Below are 21,740 nucleotides of genomic sequence, written 5' to 3'. Positions count from 1 at the left end.
TCCTTGTTTTTGAAAGAAAAGCACATCTTTTGTCCATTAAAATAACATAAAATTGATCAGAAATACAGTGTTGACATTGTTAATGTTGTAAATGACTATTGTAGCTGGAAACTGATGATTTTTTTATGGAATATCTACATAGGTGTACAGAGGCCCATTATCAGCAACCATCACTCCTGTGTTCCAATGGCACGTTGTGTTAGCTAATCCAAGTTTATAATTTTAAAAGGCTAATTGATCATTAGAAAACTGTTTTTCAATTACGTTAGCACAGCTGAAAACTGTTGTGCTGATTAAAGAAACAATACAACTGGCCTTCTTTAGACTAATTGAGTATCTGGAGCATCAGCATTTGTGGGTTCGATTACAGGCTCAAAATGGCCAGAAACAAAGAACTTTCTTCTGAAACTCCTCAATCTATTCTTGTTCTGAGAAATGATGGCTATTCCATGCGAGAAATTGACAAGGAACCAAAGATCTCGTACAACGCTGTGTACTACTCCCTTCACTGTATTTCGGATCAATTTGAAGTTATTTTAATGGACAATTTGTTTTGCTTTTCTTTCAAAAACAAGGACATTTCTAAGTGACCCCAAACTTTTGAACGGTAGTGTATATGTTTAAACCCAGACAGCTTTCAGGGAAACACTTGTGACCTCTCGTTGGGTTAACCCAGGGAAGAAGAGTAGCCAGCAATTAAAGCTTAATTTCTTTCTGCATTGGTAGGACTACTTTGTCTGGGGTAGAATGGTAGGCATAACTTTTGAAAGTACTATGCTCAGATTCCTATTATATGCAAAGGGGACAGTTTCGTTGCAAAGATGAACACATCTCTCTGTCCATTCTTAGCCTGAAATGTCGGTAATTTGTGTGGAATTAAAAAAAGATTCCGCTTACATGTAAAATGACGTAGAATTGCATGAAATGTTTATAAAAGGCTTTTTAATTTTTTTAAATCGGACCTGCAAATACGATGATAGATTAATATAATGCTTTCACTATAAAGGACATCTTTCTACCCCTACTCTTGTCCACGGTGGTCTGCGAACCCACAACCTTCTGGTCCTCAGCCCTGTGCGCTATCAAAATACCCGCGTTACCATGTCATGCTTCCAACACCAGGAACAGTTTCTAACACTGCAGAAGGCTCTAGTCGGTCCAAGACGTAAGAGTAAATGGTAGACATGTTCTCTGCTATCCACTTTGTTTCAATTGTTATTTGGGGTATATAGGAGGGTCACTTTTTTTCAAGCGTTCACGGAGTTTAGCTCAAATCTATTTTGCTGGAGGTAGTGTAATCCATTTTCATTTCAGAGAGGTCCGATTTTCTCCATGTAAACCTTATTATAAATAACATTTACTCCCTTAGGCAACCCGATTGACCTATTCATTGTGGTGTTTATTGTCATTATAACGCAGACTAAGATATAGTTTAAAGGACATATACAGCCTAGCCTATAGATTTATCTCTACAAATCACTTGCTTGATCATCCAATGGGGTATTAAAAATAGCGGGAGTAGGGATGCTGCGCGGATGGCTCACATGGTTTTATAACCTGCGCAGGAGAGAACTGCAGATTTGGCTGTACGCGAGGCACACACTCGAATCAAGGAGTGATTTCACCTGATTCCGCGGTGCTGGCTGGTTGGTGGATTTAGTTTATGTACTTGATAAATAACGATACAAAACAGATTTTAGAGCATACTTGTTTCTAGAGTCACTGCAGTGCTGTGCTGTATCGGGAGAACTACCCAAGTGGAGACTTTGCTGATGCATCTTTGCGCGAGCATCCATCTCTTGGCGATTACAAATAACATACACAAAGCTGGGGAGGCGGTCTACATCAGCTTTCAGAAAACACACATCGCTTTTTTCCTCTGAAGCTTGTTGTAGCTGGACATTTCTTGGAGATAGGCTACTAGAGGCACAGATATAGCTTACTTTTTGATATTCTCACCTTATAGTTGAGGCAAGCAAATAGAGGTCGACAACCAACGACAACAGCATTTCGAGTGGAGTTGAATTTCTGTGGGCATCACTATTTCGCACGGAGCAAGGAGTATTTGACATTCAAGTTTTCGTGGAAGTTGCGCACTGACGGAAAATGGGCATTTGTGGTTATTTTGTGGCGCCTTGGAAATGCCTTGTTGTCATCGGTGTAAGACTGTTATTCCTTGTACCTGCAGGAGTGCCAGCGAGGAGCGGGGATTCTTTTTCTAAGGACAACATCACTGTCAGACAAGGGGACAGTGCCGTCTTAAAGTAAGTCATTTAATTTGTACCTTATTTCAATGCTTTCAAAGTCATTGGTTCGGCGAATTGTGCAATATTGCGTGCTGGAGGACTATAATAGTCGAAAACACGTGCCAATTTTGGGGGGGGAATTCATTACAAGTGTTTTTAATGTCCACAAATATCCTTCGCAAGCATGATGTGCAATATGTTATTATTTATAATATATAATTAACTCTAACTGCGTCATTCTTTCATAATCTCATGTAAGCACTATAGCATGCAAAACGCAGACTTACCTCTAACCTTATCAATAACATGGAGAACTAATGTCATTTTAATATTTTTAAGGATGCTGTGGGCATAGATACTGATATCGATGTGAAGGTGGGATAGGGTCGTCAGCTGATCATAATGCAATATTATAATATATTAACTGTTGTGGTATTGTTGTGCAAACATTTTGATTATCCAGTAACAGAATAGAAGACATTACATTATTCCATTATTTGTAACCAATCATGTCTGGAACCCATACAAAATGTATACAGCTCTCTCTGTCTGTGAGTGAGAGCGAGAGAGATGTGATCAAATCCTATATGAATCTCTCAATTCATGAAAGACATAAGCGACGGGGGCAGAGCTGACAAAGTGTGTATTCATGCCTTGGGTGACTGAAGGAAAAGTGGATCTTATGTCACATTCCAGCCCGGTTTTGCTAAGAGCCTGGCACCATACAAAGTAGGAGCCATTCTGGAGAAAGAGAGAGTTGCCTGTGGTGGCCACTCCTGGACACATACTGGAGTCTTGGAGAGGCATCCTTGAGAGAATTTCATTTTGACCATAGAACAAAGCTGTCAACCTAAAATGATTGGCACCCTTGATAAAGACTGTATAACATAAATAATACAAATACTGCGCTAGCTATATTGAATGCTACAAAAATGGGAAAATTATATTTTTGTATAAAAAACCTAATACAATTGCTCAGAGAGAAATATTTTGTTCAACAATAATAATCTAAAAAAGATAGTGGTGAAAATGATTGGCACCCCTGTTTTCAATACTCACCCCTTGTGAGGATAACAGCACTTTACTAACCCCTTGTGAGGATAACATCACTTAACTAACCCCTTGTGAGGATAACAGCACTTAACTAACCCCTTGTGAGGATAACAGCACTTAGCCTTTTTCAATAATGTTCTCATAATACATTTTCTATAATGTTTTATGAGATTGGAAAACACATTGGGAGGGATGTGATATTCTTGATATTCTTAGGTATGTGCTTATGTACTGCCTTCTTCAATTCAAACCACAAGTTTTCAATGGGGTCCGGGGACTGAGATGGCCATCGCAAAATGTTAATTTTGCTGCTAATTACCCATTTATTTGTGGATTTTGTTGTATGCTTGGGGTCATTCTTGCTGGAAGATCCACTTGTGGCCAAGTTTCAGCCTCCTGGCAGAGGCAACCAGGTTTTTAGCTAAAATATCCTGGTACTTGGTAGAGTTCATGATTCTGTTGACCTTAACAAGAGCCCCAGGATCAGTGGAAGCAAAATAGCCCCATAACATCAAAGATCCACCACCATACCTACCTTTACAGTAGGTATGAGGTACTTTTCTGCATATGCATCCTTCTTTCGAGGCCAAACACATCACTGGTGTGCTTGACCAAAGAGCTCTCTTCTCGTCTCATCTGACCATATCACCCGGTTCCAATACAAGTGTCAATGGCATTTATCAAACTCAAAGAGTAGCATTTTAATGCAGATGTAATCAATCTGTGGTTACGCATGGCACCTATCCAGAGTACAGGTCTTAACCCAAGTTCCCAACCTGGCCCTCATACCCTACTGGCCAGCTAATCATCCCTGGCCTGCTGATTAACACCATTTTAGGTTGACAGCTTTGTTCTATGGTCAAAATGAAGTTCTCTCAAGGATGGCTCTCCAAGACTCCAGTATGTGTCCAGGAGTGGCCACCACAGGCAACTCTCTCTTTCTCCAGAATGGCTCCTACTTTGTATGGTGCCAGGCTCTTAGCAAAACCGGGCTGGAATGTGACATAAGATTCACTTTTCCTTCAGTCACCCAAGACATGAATACACACTTTGTCAGCTCTGCCCCGTCGCTTATGTCTTTCATGAATTGGGAGATTCAGATAGGATTTGATCACATCTCTCTCACTCACTGACAGAGAGCCCATTTTGTATGGGTTCCAGACATGATTGGTTACAAATAATGGAATAATCTAATGTCTTCTAGTCTGTAACTGGATAATCAAAATGTTTGCACAACAATACCACAACAGTTAATATAATATTGCATTATGATCAGCTGACGACCCCATCCCACCCCCTACCCACACATCGATATCAGTATCTAAGCCCACAGCATCCTTAAAAAGATTAAAATGACATTAACTGAATAAATAACATGGAACAAATGATTTTGGAAGGAGATGTTTCAAGAGCAGATGTCCACATACTTTTGGTCATGTAGAGTATGTAGTGTATATATTTTAAATATTCTTTACTGCAACCGCCAACCACTGTAGTACTCAGGAGCCTGCTCTCAATGAGTGTAGACAGCCTGCTGCTGCCTGTTGCCACTCTGCTAATCATCAGATGTGGAGAGGAGAGGAAGTAACTGAAGGGCCCTGGCTTAATTGGGTAACTGGTTAATAAAATAAATTGCATAATAAATAAATGTGACTGGTCAACTGTGTGAGTCAGGGGCTGACCCCAAGCCCGGAGAGGGCCCAAGAGGCAAAAACATAAATATAGAAATTATATACATATTTTTATTTTTAGAATTTTTTATCCAATCACATTTTTTTATATTGATTCTCTGTGGCTAAATTATGCTGCCTGGTGTATTTTGAACATTGAGAGGGCCTTCTCGGCTCTCAATGTTCAAAATACACCAGGCAGCATAATTTAGCCACAGAGAATCAATATAAAAAAATAACTGTGGATTAAGTTATCACAACCACATCTGCCAAAATAAAGGAAACACCAACATAAAGTCTCTTAAAAAGGTGTTGGGCCACCATGAGCTGGCAGATCAGCTTCAATGCACCTTGGCATAGATTCTGCAAGTGGACCCAAACCATGCCAGGAAAATGCACCCACACCACAACATACAGTTGTCATGACTTGCCATCCTGGATGGAGATCAAAGGTGCCTGCTAACCAACGGTTTCAAGACGCCCTCTCCTGGGGGAGTTGGCCAGTTTTACGACGTCGTAAATAAGTTATCACAACCACATCTGCCAAAATAAAGGAAACACCAACATAAAGTCTCTTAAAAAGGTGTTGGGCCACCATGAGCTGGCAGATCAGCTTCAATGCACCTTGGCATAGATTCTAAAACCTGTCTCTTATACACATCTAGATGTGTATAAGAGACATCTCCTGGGGGAGTTGGCCAGTTTTACGACGTCGTAAATACCTTGCAGGAACTATCTCTCCTTGACCATGCAGTATTGAGGGGAAAGAACCCTTTTGTTACAAGGAGATTCCTCCTGCCAAAACTACAACATCCAAAAATGGATAATGGAACAATATTTCCAACACAAAGAATGTGGGAAATGGTCGAGAGGGACTTAAAGAACTATTATGTCAGATCATTTATTGTTTGGTGATATCGGCAGGTAGCCTAGGGGGTGGCAGGTAGCCTAGTGCGTTGGGCCGAAAGGTTGCTGGATCGAATCCGCGAGCTGACAAGGTAAAAATATGTCGTTCTGCCCCTGAACAAGGCAGTTAACCCACTGTTCCCTAGTAGGCCGTCATTGTAAATAATAATTTGTTCTTAACTGACTTGCCAAGTTAAATAAAGGTTAAAATAAAAAAATATCATTAAAGACATTATAACGGAAACATTGGAACTTTAAGAGCTTTCACAATGTTTGTCAGTTGCATCTAAATGTTGTAAAGCTTATATGATTAAATATACAACTATTTGTGAGAAGATGAAATGTGACTCAAGCCTTCTAAATGACAATTGTTTTTCATGTAAAGTTTTATCCAGTCAGTAACCACACCCACGCGAGCACAGACATTATGGCAAAAGGATGGAACACCCCTTTTTCCAGACTGCTTATAAAAGGACTCCTAACGAAATGTACATTAGACCAGACAGCATGGAGCGGTGGCTACACGGCTGAGAAATAGTTTTAAACTAAAGACCAGTATACGGACGGTAAGCCGGACGTCACAAATGGTTTAAAACTACCAGACCAGAAAGCGTGGAGCTGTGGCTACACGTATAAAATGGTTAGACTGTACCAGACCAGACAAATGGTAAGACCTTCTGAAACTCAACAGAGAATAAGAAGACTAGATATGGACCGCCTGCAGCTCTGTATGTAACGTAGTGTAAGAAACTCGACCGAAGACGAGAAAAGAAGAACATTTCCCTATCAAACGGCCATTGGTACGTCTGATGTATCCATTCTAACAGACACTTCAAGAACAAAGGAAACCTACTACAACTACTAAGGACATGGTGACCTCTGGTGAACAACCAGACACTTACACAACCAGAGACTTTCTGTCGAACTATTCGTCATAGACTGATCTGGCGAATTGAACAGAGAGAGACAACAAAGATATACAAGCGTAAATTTGTACATTGCATTTCTAAATCCAAATGAGCGGTTGTTAGGGTGCTAAATATCCACATTTAAATTCCTTTGTCTCTCCTTCTCCCACTCTTTCTTTCCCCACCCCTTCATTGTGTAACCAGCCGTCATATCGGGTTAGTCTACTAGGCACTTTTCATTGCATTATGTAGTAATCGATGTATAATCTATCCTGTGTGTGTGTTTATGTAATTCTGTGTGATTATTTAGTTATTTAGTAAATAAATAATTATGCCAATTTGTGTATCGCTGAGTCATCATGTAGACTAGGGTTCGTGCAGATTTAACGGATTAAGCGACGTTCAGAATAAGACTGATATGAGGTAATAATAATTAATGGATGACTATGGACGATATATTCTGATATTCTTGAGTTAATTCGGGAAAAATTAACTCATAAAACAAACTTTTTCCGTGGTGCCCCAAGATTTCCAATGAGTTAATTGTTACATGATTAATTTAATCATCGTAATAATTAAACATAGTTAATTGGATAAAATAATCATCATCGCATTAATGGTAGTCACGTCACAGTATACTTTATCCCTTGTTTACTCAAGTGGTTCCTTTATTTTGGCAGTTACCGGTATGCCTACAGTTGGAAAGGCTGCAGTTTGGGCAGCATGCACGCCAAATATAGGCTACAGCTTGTTAAATTGTGGCGATAGACAAATAATGCATATAAGGGTTTTGTAACCGTTTACCCTGGCAAATTGACTGTTGTACTCATGGGTACACTAACAATGTATGTCAGTCCTGATCTGAATGGGAAGTGCCATCTATGGATTATAATTCTATGGTTGGTTGCGGCTGTCGTTTTGCCTTTTGCAGATTTCAAAATACAATTGCGGGAAAACGTTTTGTTTTGGAAAGCAAATGTCTTCTGCTGAAAGGAGAAGACTAATCTGTCTGTAGAACCAACATTTTTTGCTAACAGCAGCACTGTATTTCAAAGTAACCCGGTCATCACCGTGAGTAACCTATGGCTTCAACTTCTTCATTAAATGAGTCAGTATGCCACTGGAAATTGTATTTAGTACCCTACTGTCGGCTATGATATACACTGAACAAAAATCTAAACGGAACATGTACAGTGTTAGTCCCATGTTTCATGAGCTGAAATAAAACATCCCAGATATTTTCAAAACACACAAAAAGCTTATTTCTGTCAAATGTTGTGCACAAATTTGTTTACATCCCTGTTAGTGAGCATTTCTCCTTTGCCAAGATAATCCATCTACCTGACAGGTGTGACATATCAAGAAGATGATTAACCTTTCTAGGACACACGTTCCACTAGCGGAACCCCTCGACAACATTCCGCTGAAAAGGCAGCGCGGGAAATTCAAAACAATTTTTTAGAAATATGTAACTTTCACACATTAACAAGTCCAATACAGCAAATGAAAGATAAACATCTTGTTAATCTACCCATCGTGTCCGATTTTTAAAAATGCTTTACAGCGAAAACACAACATATGATTATGTTAGATCACCGCCAAGTCCAAAAAACACACAGCCATTTTCCCAGCCAAAGATAGGAGTCACAAAAAGCCGAAATAGAGATAAAATTAATCACTAACCTTTGATCTTCATCAGATGACACTCATAGGACATCATGTTACACAATACATGTATGTTTTGTTCGATAATGTGCATATTTATATCCAAAAACCTCAGTTTACATTGGCACCATGTTCAGAAATGCCTCCAAAATATATGGAGAAATTGCAGCGAGCCACATCAAATAACAGAAATACTCATCATAAACTTTGATGAAAGATACATGTTTTACATAGAGTTAAAGATACACTTGTTCTTAATGCAACCGCTGTCAGATTTCAAAAAACGTTACGGAAAAAGCAAACCATGCAATAATCTGAGACGGCACTCAGATAGAAACAACATTTCTCCGCCAACAGAAATACGAAATTACATTTTAAATATTCCCTTTGATGATCTTCATCAGAATGCACTCCCAGGAATCCTAGTTCCACAATAAATTGTTGTTTTGTTCGATAATGTCCATTATTTATGTCCATGTAGCTACTTTTGTTAGCACGTTTAGTACACATATCCAAACGCTCGTGCAGTTCCAGGCGAACTTCGGACGAAAACTTCAAAAAGTTATATTACAGGTCGAATAAACTTGTCAAACTAAGTATAGAATCAATCTTTAGGATGTTCTTATCATAAATATTCAATAACGTTCCAACCGGAGAATTCCTTTGTGTCTATAGAAGTAATGGAACGCAAGTCGATATTATGTGGAATGCGCGTGACCAGGACCTGGCTCTCTGCCAGACCACTGACTCAAACAGCTCCCATCCGGTTCAACATCACAGAGGCTTCATTCAACGTTCTACAGACTGTTGACATCTAGTGGAAGCCGTAGGAAGTGCAAACAGATCCATATCCCACTGGGATTTCAATAGGCGATGAGTTGAAAATCGACCAGCGTCAGAATTCCCACTTCCTGTTTGGATTTTTTCTCAGGTTTTTGCCTGCCATATGAATTCTGTTATACTCACAGACATCATTCAAACAGTTTTAGAAACTTCAGAGTGTTTTCTATCCAATACTAATAATAATATGCATATATTAGCATCTGGGACAGAGTAGGAGGCAGTTCACTCTGGGCACGCTATTCATCCAAAGTGAAAATGCTGCCCCCTATCCCTAAAAAGTTAAACAGCATGATCATTGCGCAGGTGCACCTTGTGCTGGGGACAATGAAATGCCACTCTAAAATGTTCCGTTTTGTTACACAACACAATGCCACAGATGTGCAGTTGGCATGCTGACTGCAGGAATGTCCACCATAGCTATTGTCAGAGAATTTAATGTTAATTTCTCTACCATAAGCCACCTCAAACATCGTTTTAGAGAATTTGGCACTACGTCCAACCGGCCTCACAACCGCAGACCACATGTAACCATGCCTGCCCAGGATATCCACATCCGGCTTCTTCACCTGCAGGATCATCTGAGACCGAAGAATATCTGCACAAACTTTCAGAAACCGTCTCAGGGAAGCTCATCTGCATGCTCATCATCCTCACCAGGGTCTTGACCTGACTGCAGTTGGGTGTCGTAACCGACTTCAGTGGGCAAATGCTCACCTTCGATGGCCATTGGCATGCTGGAGAATTGTGCTCTTCACGAATTAATCTGGTTTCAACTGTACTGTTTGGCATTGTGTGGGCGAGCAGTTTGCTGATGTCAATGTTGTGAACAGAGTGCCCATGGTGGTGGTGGGGTTATGGTATGGGAAGGCATAAGCTACGGACAACTAACACAATTGCATTTTATCGATGGCAATTTGAATGCACAGAGATCCAGTGACGAGATCTTGAGGCCCATTGTCGTGCCACTCATCCACTGCCATCACCTCATGTTTCAGCATAATAATGCATGGCCCCATGTAGCAAGGATCTTTACACAATTCCTGGAGCTGAAAATGTTCATTCTTCCGTGGCCTGCATACTCACCAGACATATCACCCGTTGAGCTTGTTTGGGATGCTCTGGATCGACGTGTACGACAGCGTGTTCCAGTTCCTACCAATATCCAGCAACTTCGCTCAGCCATTGAAGAGGAATGGGATAACATTCCACAGGCCACAATCAACAGCCTGATCAACTCTATGCGAAGGAGATGTGTCGTGCTGCATGGGGCAAGTGGTGGTCACACCAGAGACTGAATGGATTTCTGATCCACGCAGCTACTTAAAAAAAAGAAGATATCTGTGACCAACAGAAGCATATCTGTATTCCCAGTCATGTGAAATCCATAGATTAGGGCCTAATTAATGTATTTCAATTGACTGATTTCCTTATATGAACCTTAACTGAGTAAAATCGTTGAAATTGTTGCATGTTGCGTTTATATTTTTGGTGTGTGTGTGCGTGTGTGTGTGCGTGCGTGCGTGCGTGCGTGCGTGCGTGCGTGCGTGCGTGCGTACGTACATACATACATACATACATACATACATACATACATACATACATACAGTTGTATTCGGAGGTTTACATACACCTTAGCCAAATACATTTAAACTCAATTTTTCACAATTCCTGACATTTAATCCTAGTAAAAATTCCCTGTCGTAGGTCAGTTAGGATCACCACTTTATTTTAAGAATGTGAAATGACAGAATAATAGTAGAGAACGATTTATTTCAGCTTTTATTTCTTTCATCACATTCCCAGTGGTTCAGAAGTTTACATACACTGCCTTTAAATTGTTTAACCTGGGTCAAACGTTTACGGTAGCCTTCCACAAGCTTCCCACAATAAGTTGGGTGAATTTTGGTCCATTCCTCCTGACAGAGCTGGTGTAACTGAGTCAGGTTTGTAGGCTTCCTTGCTCGCACACGCTTTTTCAGTTCTACCCACACATTTTCTATAGGATTGAGGTCAGGGCCTTGTGATGGCCACTCCAATACCTTGACTTTGTTATCCTTAAGCTATTTTCCCACAACTTGGGAAGTATGCTTGGGGTCATTGTCCATTTGGAAGACCCATTTGCGACCAAGCTTTAACTTCCTGACCGCTGTCTCGAGATGTTGCTTCAATATATCCACATAATTTTCCTGCCTCATGATGCTATCTATTTTGTGAAGTGCACCAGTCCCTCCTGCAGCAAAGCACCCCCACAACATGATGCTGCCACCCCCGTGCTTCACGGTTGGGATGGTGTTCTTCGGCTTGCAAGCCACCCCCTTTTTCCTCCAAACATAACGATGGTCATTATTGCCAAACAGTTCTATTTTTGTTTCATCAGACCAGAGGACATTTCTCCAGAAAGTACACAATCTTTGCTCCCCCTCTGATCGTGACAGTTGCCAAACCGTAGTCTGGTTTTTATGGTGGTTTTGGAAGCAGTGGCTTCTTCCTTTCTGAGCCGGCCTTTCAGGTCTATGTCGATATAGGACTCATTTTACTGTGATATAGATACTTTGTACCTGTTTCTCACAGCATCTCACAAGCAGCCTTTGCTGTTGTTGATGGGATTGATTTGCACTTTTCGCACCAAAGTACGTTCATCTCTAGGAGACAGAACACGTCTCCTTCCTGCACAGTAATATGAGGGCTGCCGTGGCCATGGTGTTTATATCATACTGCGTACATGATTTGTTACAAGATGAACGTGGTACCTTCAGGTGTTTGGAAATTGCTCCCAATGATGAACCAGACTTGCAGGAGGTCTACAATTTTTTTTAGTTGAGGTCTTGCTGATTTCTTTTGATTTTTGCATGATGTCAAGCAAAGAGGCACCGAGTTTGAAGTAGGCCTTAATATACACTGCTCAAAAAATAAAGGAAACACTTAAACAACACAATGTAACTCCAAGTCAATCACACTTCTGTGAAATCAAACTGTCCCACTTGGACAAGCACATGATTGACAATAAATTTCACATGCGGTTGTGCAAATGGAATAGACAAAAGGTGGAAATTATAGGCAATTAGCAAAACACCCCCAATAAAGGAGTGATTCTGCAGGTGGTGACCACAGACCACTTCTCAGTTCCTATGCTTCCTGGCTGATGTATGGTCTCTTGAATGCTGGCGTGCTCTCACTCTAGTGGTAGCATGAGGACGGAGTCTACAACCACACAAGTGGCTCAGGTAGTGCAGCTCATCCAGGATGGCACATCAATGCGAGCTGTGGCAAGAAGGTTTGCTGTGTCTGCAGCGTAGTGTCAGAGCATGGAGGTGCTACCAGGAGACAGGCAGTACATCAGGAGACGTGGAGGAGGCCGTAGAGGAGGCAACAACCCAGCAGCAGGACCGCTAAATCCGCCTTTGTGCAAGGAGGAGCAGCCAGAGCCTGCAAAATGACCTCCAGCAGGCCACAAGATTGCATGTGTCTGCTCAAACGTCAGAAACAGACTCCATGAGGGTGGTATGAGGGCCCGACGTCCACAGGTGGGGGTTGTGCTTACAGCCCAAACCGTGCAGGACGTTTGGCATTTGCCAGAGAAACACCAAGATTGGCAAATTCGCCACTGGCGCCTGTGCACTTCCAAGATGAAAGCAGGTTCACACTGAGCACATGAGACAGACGTGACAGAGTCTGGAGACGCTGTGGAGAACGTTCTGCTGCCTGAAACATCCTCCAGCATGACCGGTTTGGCGGTGGGTCAGTCATGGTGTGGGGTGCATTTCTTTGTGGGGCCGCACAGCCCTCCATGTGCTCGCCAGAGGTAGCCTGACTGCCATTAGGTACCGAGATGAGATCCTCAGAGCCCTTGTGAGACCATTTGCTGACACATGCACATTTGTGGCCTGCTGGAGGTCATTTGCAGGGCTCTGGCAGTGCTCCTCCATTCAAAAGTGACCAAAACATCAGCCAGGACGATAGAACTGAGAAGTGGTCTGTGGTCACCACCTGCAGAATCACTCCTTTATTGGGGTGTTTTGCTAATTGGCCTATAATTTCCACCTTTTGTCTATTCCATTTGCACAACAGCATGTGAAATTTATTGTCAATCAGTGTTGCTTCCTAAGTGGACAGTTTGATTTCACAGAAGTGTGATTGACTTGGAGTTACATTGTGTTGTTTATGTGTTCCCTATATTTTTTGAGCAGTGTATATCCACGCGGTACACCTCCAATTGACTCAAATTATGTCCGTTAGCCTATCAGAAGCTTCTAAAGCTATGACATAAATGTTCTGGAATTTTCCAAGCTGTTTAAAGGCACAGTCAACTTAGTGTATGTAAACTTCTGACCCACTGGAATTGTGATAGTGAAATAATCTGTCTGTAAACAATTGTTAGAAAAATTACTTGTCATGCACAAAGTAGATGTCCAACTGACTTGCCAAATCTATAGTTTGTTAACAAGACATTTGTGGAGTGGTTGAAAAACGCGTTTTAATGACTCCAACCTAAGTGTATGTGAACTTCCGACTTCAACTGTGGGTTACCTCACGGACATAACAGAAAAACTGAATGAGCTCAACTATGAGCTTCAGGGAAAAGACAAACACGTGGCACACATGATCAGCCCTGTCAATGCCTTTAAGGCCAAGGTGGATGTGTGGGCTTCTCAGCTGAGGAATGGAAGGCTGGTGCACTTTCCAAACCTGGAGAAAATGTTGCAAAACATCGGAAACAAATATGCTTTTCTCCCTCAAGAATTCTGTGCCCACCTGGAGAAACTGGCATCCGAATTCAAAAGGCGTTTTCAGGAGTTAAATGACATAGGGGAAGTTGTTGCATTCATCTCAAACCCTTTCCTCCCCATTGAGATTGACGTGTCTGCCAGATTCCAGCAAGTATTTGCTTTACCAATCAGAGTTGACATGGAGATAATTTAATTGCAAAATAACATCGAGTTGAAAGCAAGATCAAGAGAAAGTGACTTTTGGGGTAAACACTGAAAAGTTTCCCCTTCTTTCATCCTGCACACTTAAGGTGAAGGCCTACTTTGGATCAACATATCTCTGTGAGATGGCCTTTTCACAGATGAAAATAATCAAGTCAAAGAACAGGTCTTGTCTAACTAATAGACATCTCACAGACCGCGTCAGACTTGCTGTGTCAAACTATGAGCCAGACTACAGAGCACTTGCTGATGGTGTGCATCCCAGCCGTCACATTGAATGTGTGTGGGGAGGGGATCTCATCCACAGCCATCAGAGTGAGTGAGTATTGCCAGTTTGAAATTTGTTGTAGGCTACATTGTTTACAAAAGGATATGATCTGTGTTGTAAACTCAGCAAAAAAGGAAACGTCCCTTTTTCAGGACACTGTCTTTCAAAGATAATTAGTAAAAATCCAAATAACTTCACAGATCTTCATTGTAAAGGGTTTAAACACTGTTTCCCATGCTTGTTCAATGAATCATAAACAATTAATGAACATGCACCTGTGGAACGGTCGTTAAGACACTAACAGCTTAGACATAAGGCAATTAAGGTCACAGTTGTGAAAACTTGGGACACTAAAGAGGCCTTTCTACTGACTCTGAAAAACACCAAAAGAAAGATGCCCAGGGGCCCACTGCAGATGTGGCCAGGGCAATAAATTGCAATGTCCGTACTGTGAGACGCCTTAGACAGCGCTACAGGGAGACCGGACTGACAGCTGATCATCCTCGCAGTGGCAGACCACATGTAACAACACCTGCACAGGATCGGTACATCCGAACATCACACCTGCGGGACAGGTACAGGATGGCAACAACAACTGCCCGAGTTACACCAGGAATGCACAATCTCTCCATCAGTGCTCAGACTGTCCGCAATAGGCTGAGAGAGGCTGGACTGAGGGTTTGTAGGCCTGTTGGCTGGACTGAGGACCTGCCTTACATCACCGGCAACAACGTCGCCTATGGCACAAACCCACCGTCGCTGGACGAGACAGGACTGGCAAAACGTGCTCTTCACTGACGAGTTGCGGTTTTGTCTCACCAGGGGTGATGGTCGGATTCGCGTTTATCGTCGAAGGAATGAGCGTTACACCGGAGGCCTGTACTTTGGAGGTGGAGGGTCCATCATGGTCTGGGGCGATGTGTCACAGTATCATCGGACTGAGCTTGTTGTCATTGCAGGCAATCTCAACGCTGTGCATTACAGGGAAGACACCCTCCTCCCTTATGTGGTACCATTCCTGCAGGCTCATCCTGACATGACCCTCCTAGCATGACAATGCCACCAGCCATACTGCTCGTTTTGTGCGTGATTTCCTGCAAGACAGGAATGTCAGTGTTCTGCCATGGCCAGCAAAGAGCCCGGATCTCAATCCCATTGAGCACGTATGGGACCTGTTGGATTGGAGGGTGAGGGCTAGGGCCATTCCCCCCAGAAATGTCTGGAAACTTGCAGGTGCCTTGGTGGAAGAGTGGGGTAACATCTCACAGCAAGAACTGGCAAATCTGGTGCAGTCCATGAGGTGGAGATGCACTGCAGTACTTATTGCAGCTGGTGGCCACACCAGATACTGATTGTTACTTTTGATTTTGACCCCACCTTTGTTCAGGGACACATTATTCCATTTATGTTAGTCACATGTCTGTGGAACTTGTTCAGTTTGTCTCAGTTGTTGAATCTTGTTATGTTCATACAAATATTTACACATGTTGAGTTTTCTGAAAAGAAATGCAGTTGACAGTGAGAGGACTTTCCTTTTTTTGCTGAGTTTGTTGTTCAAAAAGGGAAAGTGAAACAGTACATGATTGGCTTAGGCCTGTAATTGACTGATTTGAGGTAATATATACATGGTGAATGACTAATAGTGAAAGAGATTTGCGTCTGTTCAAATCTGGCATCAGGACAAAATGTGATTCAGAGTCCCCGAATATATTTTAAGTATTTTAATTAAACTCAAACTTATAAATGGTAAATGCAATTTTCGTATATACGGGTTCGCTGTATCACCGAGCAGGATGAACAGAGAACTGGCAAGCAGTACGTAAACAGCTGTTCTTATACCATAGTTTCAACGCGTCTGTTGGCCTATCACAGTAGAGGCTGGGCTTGGTTTAGACTTTGCCCCCCTTTGATGGCCCGTTGTCCAAGCCCCTTGGCTCGTTCCTTTGTCCACATCTGGTTGCTGGGTAGATTAGATCCGTCTTGGGTCTGTCGATTCTACACTAAAACAGTTCCTAATATGGTATTGTCCAGTATTCTAAACTCCTGGTTGGCCTAGAGAGATGCACCCCTCCCCTCTCCAGGTTGTCCACAGCTTTTATGGCCTGTGGTGGTCAGTCCTTACACACCTACACACACACCCCCCTCTTGTATTGTGTGTGTGTGTGTAACAAAACAATATTCATTTTCACCCTATATGCTACCCGGCTATAGTGCATAAACATAAATCCTAACAATAGGCCTGTGGAAATATTGAAAAATGTAATATGACTGTTATAAAATGTTGAATGAGAGTTGCACTTCTAATTATACTATTTGTAAAATAAATGTATACTTATCGTGTGACTGACAGGTAACATAATAAAGAATGTCAAAGTGGAACTACATTGTGGCCTTGTGTTTTTGTCAATTTTTGCAAGTGGTAGATCTTGGTTTACATTTGAACTTGAGGTGTGATCTTATGCTTGAAAAGGTTGGTGACCACTGCCCTAGAGTCATACTCAGATTGCCATTACTTAAAGATCTAAAACATAATAGCCATTAGAAAAGGCTGAAGATATTAAGTAAAATGTGTCTGTCTATGAAAAGGGCAAAGTAATGCTAGCAATATATGTATATTCTAACTTTGGCTACCACATGTTTCAGGAAATAGTACAGAGGCTCAGCTTCCGAATAAGATTGCACTTTAAGCACTGTCACCAGCAAAGAAAATTGCAACCTTGAGGAAATGTGGCCATTTAGAAATTTGTCAGCCATACTCACAACAAGTGTCATGGCTGTTGCTGGTGTCCTCGGTCACCCATAACCACCTGCATGAACACAAAAGCAAAGAGGCGCACAAAAAAAGTTCTCTATAGCTAAACTGCACAGCAAAATCACAAGTATCAATCAGTGGAGGCTGCTGAGGGGAGGACGGCTAATAATAATGTCTGGAACGGAGCAAATGGAATGGCATGGAAACCATGTGTTTGATGTATTTGATACCATTCTCCCAATTAAGGTGCCACCAACCTCCTCCGGTATCAGTGGTACATGTATTGGAATTACCAACAAAACCAAGGAGTGCACAAGAAAATAGTATTTGATTTCAATGTTTGTGCTAATATGCTCCGTTCGACTTCCTGTCTGTGGCAGCATGGCGCCCGTATTGCGAGGCTGATTAGCTAGGACAAACAGGTGTTTGTAATCCTTGTCTGATTTTGTTCTGGGGAAGTGGGTATTATCTAGCTGGATTCAATACTTTCTTGTGCACTGCTTGGTGTTTAAAAGGATGGCGATTTAGTAAGAACTGTCTACCGATTAGACATACCTTCCGGCGTGGGAAAAGTGTTGCTTAACTGGTACAGTCACAGGTTCAGACTTATGTTTTATTCTAGGTCTATATAGCCTTAGGGCTATATATCACGTTGGAAACAGGTTAAAGAGCAAACAACAAAATTATCACAATACAGGCTGTAATATGGAATCATATTCTGGGAAAGTGGGTTATGCTTGCTGTTGAGAACACAGGATAGAAAGGTTACCGGAAATCAGTGTAATATGAATATAATTCACCCAAATGAACAACCATTCTATGATTGAAACCTTTTGAACCTCAACATTGCAATAGGGGTAGTCTGCAGTATACCCTTAGTACATTAAATAATTGTTCAAGGCCAAGAGTGAGAATCAATATCACAGGCCTCACTTTGGCATATAATTTACTTGTAACCGTAAGAAAAGTTCATCAGCATTGGAGTCAGATTAAAACAATTGGTACAGATCATCATGTCAAACTTGTTAGGTAACGGACATACATTGAAGGCCTCGTACGACACGAATGCCCTCACACAAACATGCATCTGGAACACCCATGCCCAATTCCCTGCAGAGATGTAAAGCCCATGGCAGAATCCAACAATATGCCTTCATATTCATGATATAAAGAAAATCTATTAACCTTTGGAAGAAATAAGAGGGAATTACCAAGAGGAGCCTGTTGTATTGTGCAAGATTAATACGACACTCATTAGAGACGATCCCAGAAATGAACTCAAATGGAACATTAGACATTTTGTTGTTTTTACAACCAGCATAGGGATTTCAATATAAACTGTAGGGAATTACTTTTTAAATGGTTTTGAAGGAATAAAAAAATTACTTTACAATAAACTTTGAATTTCCCTCTCCTTTCTGGATAGCAGTAACTCAAAACACATGCAACGATATGGCCTCCTAGCATTTTCCTTCTGCAGTGTTTGGTACTCACAAGTTCACCTGGTTGGGTTGGTACAATTGTTAAGACAGAAAATAATAATTTCAACCTAATTGACTCTTGCTCCTTCACAATCCCACAAAAGCAATAGTTTAAAAAAGTATTCCAGTCAGACTAGCAGCAGACAATTACCTTTTCTCAATTGGTTTTGCTAAGTCCACCATCCTCCGTCCTCTCCTTGCCTCCTTTTGAAAGAGGTAATTGAGGTGTGGTGACAAGGAGAAGGATCATGGACGGAAATGCGCTTGTTTGAAATGAGATGGTCCTCTACTCACGTGTCATCAGGACAATGATGTTTACAGAGGTGGATCACAAAATAAATGTGTAAAGTAATAAAAACAAATTAAGTTAGTTGTGCAATACATTTTATAGATAAAGCAATAAGTAGCATATTGTTTTTAAACATATTATATCAAAACTTCTGCGGTAGGATACGCTCCTGCTTCTTTGCCAAAAGGAGGCTATCAAGGAGGGGAGGACCATCTTCCATTTACCTATTAACGAATTGACACAAGACGCAACCACTTTTCGGTTTCCGGGTCACGGAGGAGAGAGGACAGAGGAGTTTGGACTTTTGCCCAAACAAGAACTATCAATGTGTGAAGAATCAAAATGGCTGCCCAACAACATGTGGCAGCAGCCATTGCCAAAGCAAGGCTTTTGACTAGCGGGGCATTTAAGCCCTGAACAACGCCTGACAGACAGTTGGTCTGCCAGGCTGCGTGCCGCCCCCAGGACCTGAGCCAATCACAGCAGGGCTGCTTAGCATGCTAACTCGGCTAACTAGTCTTGTGATCTAGCTAGGTAGTCTTGTGAGTTATCTATGCTGGTTGGTAGCCTGCATAATTTATATGTGTATAGAGTATATTTATAAGAGAGACTTCATGTTTTGTGGATAATATTTACATTTAAAGAGGGGTGAGCTCCACTCCTTACAGGCTGACCATATTCCCTTTCAGCCTCAGAGCTTGATGAGATTCAATAGTAACATCAGAGACTGATAAATCAGGATGCTGCCTTGTAGGATGTTTCATTAACAAAGCTCCTTGCAGGCATATTAGCTGTTAAAGTGCCTTATAGGCTGATGCATATGATCCAGTGGGTGAGCTCTATTCCTGGCAGGCTGATCAGATTCATTAGCATTCTTAATGTCTGATTAGTCGGTCTTGTAGGCTGTCACAAGGGGAGTTATGGCCTGAAATCGTCAACCCGGTCACTTTAATAGTTACTTTTATAGTCACTTTTATTCATTTAACCTCTTAAGATGGGAAAACATGTTTTTTATGACAAAGTTACAATTAGGTGAAATAAAGTTATTTTTTACCAAATTACACTACCCAAATTACACTATATTTGTAGAATCACACATCTCACTGAATTCCCTTATCTCTGTCTGTGTGTTGTGAATGTCAGAGCACAAAACAGAAAATGTCCCTTTTGATAATATCGACCAATGAGAATTGGCAGCTGGAGGCATTTACTCATGCAGGCCAGGTACATCCTCTTCGATTTGGTCAAACTGTCCATTGGATCCAAGGAAAGAGCAGATGGTGACCGGGCTCCGGTTGCCATTATTAGCTTGGCTGGATATGAGTTATCATTTTTATGAGGCCAAATTACTCAGAGTATTAAAAAAAATTAAGTGTTGAACATGCAGAGGCGCCACACACCCCCTGATGCTTAAATGAGGGTGTCATTAGCTTAAGCTGCTGGGCTCTAAAGGCTTGATTTTAATGTTGGTTGCCGAGCAGTCAGCAATCAAACAGTTTTTGAAAGGATAACATTTGCACCATAATAAACAAAAAGTTGAAAATATGTGAGGAACATTGAATGGAAAATGCGCATTAAACATTTGTAAGGATATGATACAGAGCTTGAGTCACCATTTATCTTACCCATAACTGTTGTTAGGCAAAATCATGTCACGATCAAATCTAAATCTAAACGATCTAAATTCTACATTGACGAAGAGTGACAATACTGTTTTTGGCTCTAAGTCTTATTTGACATTATCTGGACCAAAATATTTCAATTATAGTGAACCAGTAGGACCCAAAGTTGCATCTAAATATGTTGGAGTCAGTGTAATGCAGCAGTTTGTAAGGTACTCAGAACTGATGGTGCATTACTGGTGCCTCAGCATCACCCAAGTTAATAGAAGTGGTAGGTGATATCTTACCTTCGTCATTCTTTGCATTTTGGAGGGCTTTTGCGTCAATGAAACCAACAACCTTCAACTGTTTTGTTCAAAGGAAGGTAAATCAACTTTAGGGAGATGCTGTACAAGCAGTTATTAGATATTATCCATGAGTGCCTTTTTTATGTGGTTTACATCTCTGAAAAAGCATCAAGTAATCTGAGCACACATCAGTCTTCTGTTGGTCCCTACTGTGACATCCATCTTACACAAGTTAGGTTTCAGCTTTTTCGTGTTGTCGTAAATCACGGAGATCGAGTCATACATTTTTTATATCCGGCCACCTATGCACTACAATGCAATCCTAGCCGCTCCTATTCCGATGCCAGCCCGCATCCATTATGTCCTGTCCTCGCTTCCCATTCCTACTGCATGTTTAGTTGCACCTTTCCAACATAATTAATTCTCATTGTGGCAAAACTTTCATGTCACTTTCCCCCGGCTAATTGTATCTCTTCGCCACCTGCACTCTCCTCCTAGTTGGCTCACTGCACTTTTTTTACTTACTTTCTGCCCAACTTTTTTTCTTCTGACTTTTATTGACCTTTTGTACGTACCGAGACCAATTTTCATGGTTGAACCGAGGCCAATTGTGGTTAAACAAGGATGTCTGCTAACAGTATACAACTTGTTATCTGTGCAGCGGCAGTGTTACAAAATACTGTCTGTTGACTGAATTCATTATATGTGATAAGCTCAATTTAATTTAGGTACAGTACAATGCAAAATGTTTTACATCTTTGCAACTCAAGATGAGTTCGATAGAGATATGGCCCTGGGCGAGTTGAATTGAGAGGGAATTTA

The 21,740-nt window shown here is 41.4% G+C and overlaps 1 protein-coding gene across 2 annotated transcripts in view; it reads left to right on the top strand.

Annotated features, from left to right (window-relative positions):
- Positions 1 to 21,740, top strand: part of LOC111950921 (opioid-binding protein/cell adhesion molecule) — a 341,587-nt gene that overhangs the window by 164,296 nt on the left and 155,551 nt on the right. Inside the window, exon 2 of one of the 2 annotated variants that reach the window (XM_023968860.1) lies at positions 2,189 to 2,264. In XM_023968860.1, the coding sequence (XP_023824628.1) occupies positions 2,189 to 2,264 (76 nt within the window). Of the gene's footprint in view, positions 1 to 1,571; positions 2,265 to 21,740 lie in introns of those variants that run through there. The other variant, XM_023968859.1, reaches the window with a different exon arrangement.

This window comes from Salvelinus sp. IW2-2015, linkage group LG23, assembly GCF_002910315.2.
Source record: "Salvelinus sp. IW2-2015 linkage group LG23, ASM291031v2, whole genome shotgun sequence".
NCBI classification, from domain to species: Eukaryota; Metazoa; Chordata; class Actinopteri; order Salmoniformes; family Salmonidae; genus Salvelinus; species Salvelinus sp. IW2-2015.
Note: the sequence above shows the minus strand (reverse complement) of the source record. Positions and strands in the feature narration are given on the sequence as shown.